The sequence below is a fragment of the Temnothorax americanus genome, unplaced genomic scaffold, assembly GCF_048541705.1.
Source record: "Temnothorax americanus isolate GAGA-0224 unplaced genomic scaffold, ASM4854170v1 Scaffold11, whole genome shotgun sequence".
NCBI classification, from domain to species: domain Eukaryota; kingdom Metazoa; phylum Arthropoda; class Insecta; order Hymenoptera; family Formicidae; genus Temnothorax; species Temnothorax americanus.
The window spans coordinates 2474989-2488036 of record NW_027509242.1 but is presented as its reverse complement, the minus strand read 5'-3'; the positions used below and the strand labels follow the sequence as shown (position 1 = coordinate 2488036).

Below are 13048 nucleotides of genomic sequence, written 5' to 3'. Positions count from 1 at the left end.
TATAACACGTGCATGGAAAGTGCCTCATTGCGCACGCTACGCGTGCGTGATAGACCACTTTCCACGCACTTGCAACATAAAATAGAGTGTGCAAGTCATGCGTAAAGATGAAAATTCCCGGGTGCGGCTCGTGCGTCAACTCCGCACCCGGGAATTTTCATCTTACAGCACTTGTTGCACAAATATAACTATTCTTCGCGTCGCGCTCGACGCTCGCGTGCCGCGCGCGTCTCGTTCCTTTCTTTCTCTCTATCTCTCTCTCCCTTTCTCTGTTTTCCAGGCCGAGCGATATGTCACGGCTGCATATCTGCCGCCGCCGATCACTCGGAAACATCACAATACATCCGTCTTATCAGTCCACCCCTTTCCATCCTGCCGAGCCCTTGCTCGTAAATTCATTCTTTATTCATCTTGTTGGGGGCGTACTTTTATTTGCCCGCGGGGACGCGCAACGTCGCTCATCATGGGATCGAGTCATTTGGGATTGTCTCACGGATTGTCAGATGTAAAATCGCGCGCGCGAATTTTCTTTTCTCGTCCTTGCATGAAGCAGGTGCGCCTGGTGACCGCAGCAGTTGATGAAGATTATTAAATACTTTTGTTCCTTTTGCGCACCGTTTTGGCAAAGACACCCAAAGCGTGTTTTTGCAGTAAAATGTCACGTGAAGGCTTCTACCTTACTTTACAAATATTTAAAAGTTGACGGTGTATTATCGCAATTTATTTTATTTATAAAAGAATACTTATCGCTAGTTGTTTATAAATAAAAAAGGTATCCGTGCTGTAATTTTATCATTTTCACAGAAACCGGCATGCACCTGTTTTATGTTTGTCGGGTAATGTTGGGAAATTTGATTAAAACGCTTGCACACTTCGCGAGCACATTGAGGAAATTGATTTTCGATCGCGCGCGTTTATCGCGACCTGATCGCCGATGGAAATATCACTGCGATCAGCGAGAGCGACACCCCCGTGGAAATAATTATGTTATTGTAGAGGAACGCAGTGCACACACAGTGAGATACGTCACGAAGGGTATATATCACACGCATATACATAAACACGCACACGGTCCTTCCGCTTGGAAATACCAGCGGACACTTACGATCCGCCAGTTAGGTCATCCGTTGTCTCCTTCTTCCGCTGTCGTGCATTTCGTTATCTGTCCAATAAAACCGCGGCAATAAACGTGACAGTAAAATTGTGTTGTGTCGCCGACCCGTTTAACCGTTCCTATCCTCTCATTACCGGGGCCCCGCTCTTCTATCGTGCGAAGCCCGTTATGACGAGGCGTCGATCAACGACGCAGTCGAGTGGCGAACGTCAAATTTAATCAGCTGATTGAGGAACCGGCCGTGCACTCGAAACGCCGACGACGAATCGTTTATTTGCCACGACGCGACGGCAATCAGCGACGGCAGAGCCGTTTCGCCCTTCGCAAACTCTGCATGGTAAAATGTGGGATGCTCCCCCGGGCCAAGAGAAATCGAGGAAAGACAAATTCTGTCGGCCCGATTAATATTTTTACAATTAATCACGTTTGGAAGCTAGAAATGAAATGAAATAAACTGTACGACGATTCACCCCATTTATAATTATTCAATATTTAATAAGTTAATTATTCTTTCGAATGTTCTCTGCGTTATTTGCGAAAGAGTACTCAACTAGTACTCGTAGGCAAACGTAAACAACGTAAGCAAAACGTCTGGTTCCGGTCGTTCGCCACTCGGAATTCGAAGCTTATTCCTTTCGCACGGGAGAAAGAGCGGCGGCCGTGCGAGCTTAAATCCTTTAAGTGTTCGCGCAATACGCGGGTGATCACGCGGGAGACACTTATTCTTACGCGTCGAACGAACGATTTCAGAGAGAGACAGGCACAAGCCGACACCACCGCCGAAACCGGCCGCGCTGGTGGCCGGTCAGTACGTGTACAGGGACCTGGCGCTCACGCCGGAGATGTACAACCAGCTGAGGGGTTTGCAGAAGAAGGCGAAGGACCTCAGGCAAGAAGTGAGAAATTTGAGGCGCATGTCGCAGGCCCAGGCCCACACGGTGCGCGAGACCATTAAGGACACATTCATCACGATTAGGTATAAACGCATATGACTCGCAATCGATCGAATGAATGATTATAATTGCAAATGTAAAAAGCATCAGAATTCATGTAAGTCCAAGAACTTCTGGTCCAAGGATATAAAAGAGATGAGATAAAGTAAATAGTCTAACATGCAGTATTTTTCCATATAATTACTGCAGTATTTAATACCAATATTGCAGATAAACATTGTGTATTACAAAAAGATATGAATAAATAAAGAAATGTTTGACGTCAATACAGCTTTATACAAATATTACGATAATATTTAATAATACAAATATTACAAATGCATATTTGCGCTTTAATAATTTTGATATAATGTATAATGAAATTAAAACACGCTTTCGACAATGTGTGTTTTAATAAAGGAAATACTGCGGGCTCGATGACTTCAAACGATTGTTGTTTCAGGGCCATGCTACTATCGGGAGGGGACGCAGCTTGGACGGCCGGGGACACGGAGAAGATTCGACTGAGCCGCGAGGAAGATCTCTACAAGCAAGAAATGATAAGGCTGGAAAAAGATCTCACGTGAGTGTCGCCGATTCTTTAGAGACGACGCTAAAAGACACGCCGCACAAAAAAACGTTAACGAAACGTTTGCGAATTTCAGCGAGCTCGAGAGCACCGTGGAGGAGCTTCGCGGTAACGTGATCAATAGAAAGACGCGTGTCAATATGTCGGATGTGGAGAACATGGCTTTGATATTGAGTAAATCCAGGTAAGCCACGCGCGCGTTCGATCCCACTTGAGCAGAGAGCGTCATCATTGCCGTCGCGTAACGTTGACGCTAAATGCATGGGTAGAATTTTACAAATGATACGTGAACGTCTCCTCTTTCTGTCGGTGATGAGAAAATTCGGAAGAAAGAACCGGCAATATTTAGCGCTAAATACGACGGCGCAGATATACAGGATATAATTTTGCGGAATCATTTTGATTTCCAGCAAAACTGTGGCCGATCTGAAAGTACGGTTCCCGAGTTTGCAAGAGGGTATGAAGGGCCTGCTGAGCTCCGAGATGGAAAAAGTGGTGCGCGAGGAGAAGTTCCTGAAGGAAGAACCTGAACGACTGGAGTCCGCGTTGAGGCGTTGCAAGAAACTCACCGGCACCCTCGTGACGCTCAAACGGTACGGGTTTTTATTTTATTGGAATGGTATCATGGCGCTAATTCCAGCTCGACAAGACTGCCGAGTTTTTCGATCGCGCTTGCAAGCGCGATCGAAAATTCTTACGTTTCGTTTACAACGCTAAAAGCTTATCAAAATGAAGAACAGGTATATCTTATCAAAAGCTGGTTTTAAATTTCCTGAAATCAATTCAACAAACTTTGAAGTGCGCATCTACTTTAAATTCTAATTAAATCTCTTAACGATAGTTCTTTAGCCAGTCCCAAGATTTCAATGTACGTTCTTCCTGCGACTAGCAATCGATATAGGTATAACAGATTCTGAAAAATAAATAAATTAGAATCCATAACGCTAGATTTTCTTCTCTACTGATGAAACTCGGTTTCTGTTCCCGGCTTAGCTTGGCGTCGGTGCAAGAGCAGCGATTACCAAACGCAGCGAGCGTAGACGCCGAGGACACGCCGCCTATAACACCGACGACGGCACAGCATTCTAAGGTAACCGCTCCATTGGTCCCGCTCGCTCGCTCGCTCGCTCGCTCTCTTCTCTCTTTCTCTCTCTCTCTCTCTATCTCTCTATCTCTCTCTATCTCTCTATCTATCTATCTCTACCTTCTATCGAGACCTAATCCTCCCACCGATTTTCCGCTCCAGTTTTTTCTTCGCCGTCGCGATCCCCGTAAAACGCACCTTTCCCTGATACCGGAAAGTACTGCGCACCCGTTGCATGAAATATCCCCTCGAATTCTCCTCGATCAATCCTCGTGTCACGCTTGAACATCCATATCCATGTTCTTCCATCCCGGCCTCCTCTCCCTCGAGGAAGAAGAAAAAGAAGAATCGGGAAGACATCGCGGGAAGATGGGGGTTCGTCGCGGAAATCCGCGAATCGCTAATTCTCGATTAGAGTCTCGGGGACGGTCTCGGACGAGAGATGTTTCTCATGTCGTCGTCCTGGATGCGAGGATCCTTTTCCGTAGAGAGTGCGCGTAATCGAGATACGATTTGTCGCGGGACGACGCGGATTTCATTTAGAGGCTGGTCCTGCCACGAGAAACGTTCGAGAGGTCCGCGCCTTCCAACGCGATCGAATGCGGAAAATGAGAGATCCTATAAGTTTCCTACGTGCATACAATCCCTCCTTCTCGTTACGTGCACATTATGTCGTGTGGCACGGCACACTTTGTCGCGAGTGGCACGGCACACGCACACTCTGGTACGTGTGATGATCGAAATATATGGCTTTCGTTAGGAGATGGGCACGTCGGATTTAACTACTCTAATTATGGGCGCGACGTGTTCCAGAAGGAATGCATCGTATTTGCCACGATGTCGAACGAGTATAGTTAGCAATTAGTATAACATTATTAAGTATACCTGAAAAATGAGTAAACCAGGCGTCACCATGCGTAACTCATTTATTTCCTGTTTTTCTTCTTAGAAAAATTATTCTATTAGTTTTCGAATTATATGCCATTAAAAAATGAACGATTCAAGCACGAGCATATTGCTCGTGTATAGCTTGAGACGGATTTTTTATTATTTATTTTTTACAGAATTTTTACTCTTTTATAAGATTTAATTATTTTAAACCGTTATAGTTTGACAAATAACGCTTTGGCGTTCTCGCAAAGATAAAATAAACTTCAAATGTCACGAGGTGCCATCATTGTTTTGTTATATCTTCAACAGAACATTCTATATAATATTATTGATCGCAAAAGTTCTTACTTTATCTAATCCATATTCATATTTATATGAAACGTTAACTTTTAGTATATGATGCGCATATACGCGCATTTTTGTTATACTAAATTTAATTTCAAACCTTTTTAAAAAGTCTCTCTTGGAAAATAAGGCATTTCTTCTGGAATGTTCACATTTTATATTACTAAGTTTCTACATAAAATATGAGATAATAATTTATCATGTAATTGTTTTAAAAAAAGAGAAACGATTGCAGTAAACTAATTGTAATAAGCTAATTCTTTGATTTCAATATATTGTAAAATTTTAGCTTACTATTTTTTTTACACAAAGCATAATATAAGAAAACGCGTAAACGTGTTCAATGAGAGTTCGAAACTTGCAAAAAGATTACGGAACACCCTGATTGTGCCCATCGCAGCTTCTTATTCACCTCTGCGAACTCGTCTCACCGAACACTGTCTCACACAGCGGCAATATTTACAATCTGCTACCTGTCAACAAAGTAGAGCGTCGATGAGACCACTCTCCACGCTTCGTAGATCTTTCTTGTCCCACATAAGTAAGCCGGTATGGTATTTTGCAAAGAGACGTGTACTATCCGACCACTGCTTACCCCGTATCCTCATTATGCTAACAAGCGCATGTGACGAGTGATATAGAGTTTTGTTCTGGTACATAATATATAAATATGTCTATAATCACAATACGTAAAATACTCGCCTCTCTTTCTACGTATATACATACATGCATACGCCGTATACGTCATATGCGTCATATTGTATATATACCGTACAATAATGTTTGTTCTAACGCGCACAACTTTTGTGACGCGCCGATCAAATGTCATTGATACACATACATAAATCGCTGCGATGCGCGAGACCATCGAAAGTAGGCATTATTATTATATATACAACGTCCGTCTGACTGTGCCTGATTATTAATTGAATTTTGGACGTGTGTCATCGCATGTGCAATATTATTCTAGATATATGGATCGTCCTAACGTATTATTCCCATCAAAATGCCGGGCGATGAAATTTTAACATGCATAAACTCTGCTATCACCAGTAATAAAATTATCGATAAACTATAAATGATTGAATTTACAGTTTAATTTTACTCGAGATGTACATTTCCGTCAATTTTTAATATTGTTGAACTTGAATTTGCTTAATTACACTAGTCGATTACATTATTCAAGAAGCAGCGTATTGAAAATATGTATTTCTAAATAATTAACATTAATAAACTGAAACTGAGTTGCGTTATATTTGGCGAATGAAGATGTAGGATTAATTTAAAGTGACATTTCATCTGTAGTTTTAAAGCCATAAGTAGAACAATGACGGCATAGTCAGACAGACAAACTATCGAATCGGCAAAAATATATTTACGACGAGAAGTTGGCACACGTGAGCTACGCGAAATTAATAACGAGAAATTCATTAATTGTTATTCAACAATATGAATAGCCATATTGTTAACACATCTCAAAGTTTTGCAACGCTTATGTTTCCAATGTGCTGCTACGTTGATATCATGATATCGTGAAACTAAAAATTCTAACTTTGATTCCAAATAATATCACTGACGAAATGCCTACTTGCAATCAGATTGTACAATCTGTCCCCATAGATAGCATGGCAAATAAAATATATAACAGTTGCAAAATTTTGTCGGGTCCTGTTATTATCGTGCTCCTTCAAAATCGGATAAACGCGACAATAAAAATTGAATTTTCTTCCAATCAAATGCAACTTCAAAATTATACATTTTTCTATACAATTTGAAAAATTTGAAAGTGAATTATTGCCAACTGCTGCAAAAGCCTTTCGCTGTTCCTCGGCTATCGCTCGCTTATTCCGCATCACCATCGTTGACAATACGAAATTTGATGTAAACCTTCTCATTAAAAACCAAACGATCGCCTTTGCCCCTTTGCATACGTCGTACAACGGTACACTTGTACGATACGTATCTTGAGAAATCTGTCACTCGCGTGAGATGTATATATCTTAACATGGACAAAAAAATGATGGGTCATTCGGGAGAAATAGAATCCGACGACCGGGCAGCACCGGAGTAACTAGAAACTGATTTCACGAGTGTCAATACCTGTCGTAATATGCTTTAAAAAAATATATAATATATATAACGGTGCTATATATTTTTAGTGCTACTTAGGTAACAGTAGCACGTCACAATTCGCCTTGGTGCTAAAAGATATCACCTGTCCCAGATAAGTATCAGCTATCAGACAGCTCTATCGTGTACAAACGATCTTGGGACTAGTTTTGATTTAGATGATAAGGCACTTAACTTCCTGGAAAAAAAACGCGTTTCCTCAAAGTTAAATCACTTCTTCTCCCACGTCGAAATTAATTCTCTACCTCGATCTGCTTTCAATCGCATCTCGCTGTCGCGATCGAACCGCGAAGATCAGTCGCGTTGCACACGGACTGTCGAATCTTCAAGGGTCGCTGCTACGCGTTGCGACGTGGAGATCCATTAGCGAACGTCTCGCAGCGGCCGACGCCGCTTATCTCTCCGCCCAACATATCTTCATTTCTCCTCGGTCACGTGTGAAACACTATCGACTCTCTCTTGCCATCTTCTTTGATAAGGTCTTTAACGATTCTCCGGGGAGTAAAATAAAAATATTAACCGCATATACGAATACGATGATGGCTCTCTTTCTCTCTTTTTTTCTGTCTCTATCTCTGTCTCTCTTTCTCTTTTGTTTTTTTTTCCTCTACCTCTCTCTTTTTTCGCGAGCTCGTGCGTCTTTATCTGTCTCCTTTCTCCGAAGATTCGTCTTTTTTCGAGCCAACAATTCAACATCGCACGAAAGCATTCGTCGGAAATAAAATGTGCAATTCTCCTAAAACTTGTTTCTCTTTCTCTCTCTCTCTCATTCTTTTTTTATTCTCTCTCTATCTCTTTCTCTATCTCTCTCTGTCTCTGTGATATGGACCCCTCCGTCCTTACCCACAAAACCAATATCTTCAATGTTTGCTGTGTCCCGATAGTATAGATATCTTTTATACATTTAGCGCATGGTGTGACAAAACATTCGTAGCCGTCGATGCTTATCGTTCATGAGTATCGGAAGAATCGAATCGCTCGGATCGGCTGTCTCGAGCTTCTCTTTCTCTCCCCCTCTTTCTCTCCCACTCACTCTTTCTCTCTTTCTACCTCTCTATCTTTCTCTCTCTCTCTCTTTCTCTTTTTCTCTCTCTTTCTCATCGTCATTCACTCGTTTCGAGAGCGATTCGAAGATTGCTTGAAGAGTGGCAATGCAACGTTCGCCTAAACGTCGCGTTGCTTTAACTACCTTCGAGATTATAGCGAATATTGCCTCACTATCCCATAAAAGCGACTTCGCAGCCTCGCATCTTGCGCTCTGCGTTTCGCTTCTTGTAACTCTCTGATCAGCGATATGGAAATAAATAATTGTAGAAACAGAAACAAGAATTATATACAGAGTTTACGCGCAAAGCGCAAGATGAAGAGCCGCAAGATCGCCTCGATGGCATATAGAGCGCAGGTCGCTTTTACGATCCTCTTCTTCGACGACGCCGATCACGATGTTTTGTCAGATCATTCATGAGTGTTAGTTGTGGTATAACGACGGAAAATCTGCGTCGCGACGAGTCTTCTTTCCCTCTCTCTCTTTTTTTTTCTTTTTTTTTTCTACGGACATCGCAAGATAATTCGTCAAGACGCGGCTGTTCGTTTGCTGATGACGAGCAGATATATCTCGTCTCTGATAATAAGCGAAGCGGGAGAGAGGCTCCCCGCTTGCCGAAGCTCTCTCTTTCTCTCCGCATTTGTATTTTTTTTTTTTTTTTTACAAAAGAATCGCGAGCGACGCGGGTTATCGCAAGCTATATTTCGTACACGAAAGTTCTGTGTACTAACTAGAGAGACTAGAAAAGAAAAAGTAAAAATTAATAAAAAAGAGACAAATAAGAAAACAGATGTTACAATTTAACAGATAGTGAAAATAATATTAATTTTTTAGTATGGCTGGAAGTGGAGTACTAACTTCAAGGAGGCCATACAGACCAGTCACGAGTAAATTTTTACTTATTCATACTTATAAATTATAATTATTATTACTATTATAAAAGATTACCGTTTATTATTCTATTATTATTATTATTATTATCGTTATTATTATTATAATTATTATTCTGTACTGTTTTTATATATATTATATATACACGCATATACATATATATCAAACACACGGAATATATATTTATATTCATATTCTTTTTTATTCGGTATGTCTGCAGCACAATCATCATACTGTCGATAACTGTTATCCTATTTCACGGCACTCCGGAGCATTCCGCCAGATCCTGCAATCCATTTTGTCATTCTGTTGGGATGTAAAGTGAAAGTAAAAGCTTTTTCTCTGTCTCGTAAATCCCATAGTTCACGATTCACGTAACGTTCCAAAACCATTGTACAAATTTCCCATAATTTGTGTAACGTAATTTGCAGACTTCACTACACACACACACACACAGATTTGTAGAACAGATACCGTCACTATTGTGAAATATTGGTCTCGACAAGAGATACAAATTAGGAAACAAATTGAGAAGTTTATTCTCACGTGTGTGAGTAAATAAAATAATAAAATGTATATATTTATATATTATATATTATATGTTGTGTGTGTGTGTATATGTGTGTGTGCAGAATTTTCAATTTTTCTGCTTGAGATTTATGATAAAATCGAACATCTATAGCAGTTTAGCGGAATTCTTCGGAGTTAATTCAGCGAGTCTAATTCTCCTATCGCCATACACGTGCTACATCAGTCATTTGACATTTTACCTCTCAGTCACAATCTTGATACCATATGCTTGCTCTGAGACGAATCTTTTTGTCCGACTTCTTGACTATCAATTTTTCTACGTTCGCGTTTTCCATCACTTTGTGCTGTACGAATAAAAGTGTCAACAGCGACAGATGCTTTTCCTTTTGTCAAGATATTTCATTGGGAATATCGAAAAGCGCACGGGCGACTGATTGATTGGCATCGTGTTTGTATTGGTTGTTTAAGGATCGAGAAATACTTTTTTGTAAATGCAATGAAATAAACCTAAAATGTGCAATAGATATACGCAGCTTTGAACGACCAGAAGTATAAGTTGCTTGCATCATCGCAATGTATTCTTGCAGGATCTTTCAAAATTATATTGTATTTTTCTCAGTCATCGTGATTTATTAATAATTCTATATTGATCAAAAATACAGCAACTAATACAGCAACTATTTCTATACTACTTCTTATACGCTTTTTTTACAACGTAAGGCTTAATATTGAATAAAGCTTTATCGCGATTCCGTAGCGAATAGATTTTAAACACACATTTTTTAGTATTTATAATTATAATAATTATCATTACGATATGCAATACAGTGACAATAGTACCGCGCAATTAATTAAACGTAAGTTTAGTATGCGAAATGCGCACCTCAGCGTTTATTATAATTCTTTAAATTATTTAAATTTTAACTCTTAAATATTAATCTTCATAATCTTTAATATTACGTAAGCACACATGCCTATACAGATCGATGCTTTAAATCTCTATAATTGCTAATAATTTATATCTTCTGACATTATCTTTTGAGTACATGAAAATGCGATACTTCAGGAATGTCACTCCTTGGATCTATCAAGTCCGCTTGTATCTACTGCACGTTTTTCATGGAGCACAAAGGAGAATCGTGACATCCGAGGCGCAAGAAACGCCGCGCGATTTCTCGCTGTTCTGAAATTATTTTGCACTCTACTTGGACTTCCTACAGCTTCACACTTCTTTTCTGCTTGAGACCGTTCGAATATTCTGCTAGTGCCTGCGTTCGATACAAATATGACAAGGGGAGAAAAGCCTTTGTCCTGCGGCGCTTCCGCGGTACTGCGACTCGGTACGAAATTCTCGCGAGAAAACGTTTATGTGGCACACCAATTGTCCAAAATTATCCAGTTATAAACACACACACACACACACACTCTCACACATACACACATACATCAGAGTTACGCAGACATGTGTTGGCTAGTGTCACTTACAATTAGCCAGTTTTGAAAAACGAGCAAACTTTCATTAAGACTCTGCTGTGCTACGTGCTATACGTCTTTGATTTTAGCGCTCTCACTTCGCCTTTTTCGCAAGATATATACCTATTTATATAATATGTATTTACAATACACACACACCACACGTTTCCTCCTTGGTTTCTGTCGAGCATCCGCGCGAGCACATCCAAGCTAAGTCCTCACCGAGACGCCCATGCCGATTCGACGCGAAAGACGAAGAGAGGAGAGCGCTTTCGCTCATCGAGCATCGGCAAACGTCGAGAATTGTCTGGCATCGTCAACGATATAAGATTCATTCGAGTTATTCTGAGTAGTTAAAAAATTCTCGTTTACGCTCTTCACTAAAGATGTATCTCCTTTTATCGCGAAATATGAAACAATATACACATCTGTCCATATGTGTTAAAATCGAATTAAAACGTATTTGTTACATTTGCTGTAAAATATATCCGGAATACGTGATCCCGAGAAGTTCGCGTTTCGACGGATCCGAAGAAACGGCTACATTTATTCTATAAAAATGTAAATGTTAAGGATACCAGGATATATCCTTGCATCTCAAATCGGTTCGAGGGTTATTGCCCGTCGAAATTTTACGGTGTTTCGATCCCGGAGATCGAGATCGACGATGCAAGACAGTCACGGCGATCACGTCACGACACGACGTAGAAACGCGGCAGTAGTGAGCGGCCCGACCTTGTCAGACACACATACACACTCGCTCCAATCCACTTCTTATAGTAAGGTCTCACCCCCGCACCCTTTGCCCGCCACCACGACCCCCTCCGTCCCCTTAACCGTCGTCTGTACCATCTTCGTACGTTTTTTCAAGGTTTACATTGGATTTCCCGTTTGCGTGACGTACCACGACGATGGCACGCACCACCCGCGCGCGCAAGTGCATCTCACAGAGATTCTCCCCTGTATTGCTGTGCTAGTCTTTTTTTCCCCCGGCTCCCTCTTTTTCTCTCTCTTTTTCTCTCTCTTTCTCTCTCTTTCTCTCTTTCTCTCTTTGTCTTGTTCTCTCTCTATTTCACCCCGTCACAGTCTATCTCACCCCGCCAGTCTTCACGGGACGACGAGAGGTCCACTCGACGCATGACGACGCGTCTGACCCTTACATTCTGTCCGAACGTCGAGATTCTTGTTTGAAATAGATCAAATCACCCAAATTGCTCGCCGCTCTCGGCAGCGTGTACATATATGTATATAACAAATGTATATTTTATATGATCCGATGACGTTAATCGTCGCGATGGAATCGTACCGGTGTGCCGGCTCGTCACCGCACGCGCCGCGTACGAAATTCGAGAAGTGGTTCTACCTTCTCGCTACGGCTGCGAAGAAATATTCGTACGTGTGCCTCTGCAGTATATACGTGCGCGCGAACATACGGGCATGCCCAGTGGAATAAAGTGGTATAACTGCACAACAATATTGAGCAAAAGCTCATCGCGATCGAGATAGAGATTGATCGTTTTTCTATGTTTTTAAGACACCATCGATATCTTTCAAATAATTTGTATTAAATTTTCGTTAAAGACGTACTTAAGATTAAATGAATCTAATTTATTTAAGTCGCGAAATAGAAATATCTTACACGCGCAAAATGCAGATTAGATAAAATAAAAAGGATCTGTAAAACAACGTAGAGATTTCACTTGATTTCTTCTAATAATGGGAGTTTTTCAGCAAGCACAAGTCGACATAAGTGTCGTTTTGTCTTTATTACTCAGCCGAAAAAGAAAGATAGAACGACGTTTGTGTCGACTTGTGTCGCTTGCTGGAAATCTCCCAATGTTTCATTGATCTCAAAATTTTACTGAAAAAAAAAAAAAAAAAGTTATTGCTACATTTATTTCACTTGCTAACATACATCACGTATCCATCATCATATTTCCTCTGCTATACAATCGGCAATGATCGATGGGGTGATAATCATTTACATCTAAATGCGTACAATACTTGAAGACAGTACAAATAA

The 13048-nt window shown here is 40.7% G+C and overlaps 1 protein-coding gene across 2 annotated transcripts in view; it reads left to right on the top strand.

The window, feature by feature from the left end:
- Positions 1-13048, top strand: part of LOC143908376 (uncharacterized) — a 244935-nt gene that overhangs the window by 220620 nt on the left and 11267 nt on the right. For both annotated transcript variants that reach the window (XM_077426027.1, XM_077426034.1), the window contains 5 exons: positions 1865-2090; positions 2510-2629; positions 2712-2819; positions 3046-3228; positions 3629-3725. In XM_077426027.1, the coding sequence (XP_077282153.1) occupies positions 1865-2090; positions 2510-2629; positions 2712-2819; positions 3046-3228; positions 3629-3725 (734 nt within the window). The remainder of the gene's footprint in view (positions 1-1864; positions 2091-2509; positions 2630-2711; positions 2820-3045; positions 3229-3628; positions 3726-13048) is intronic.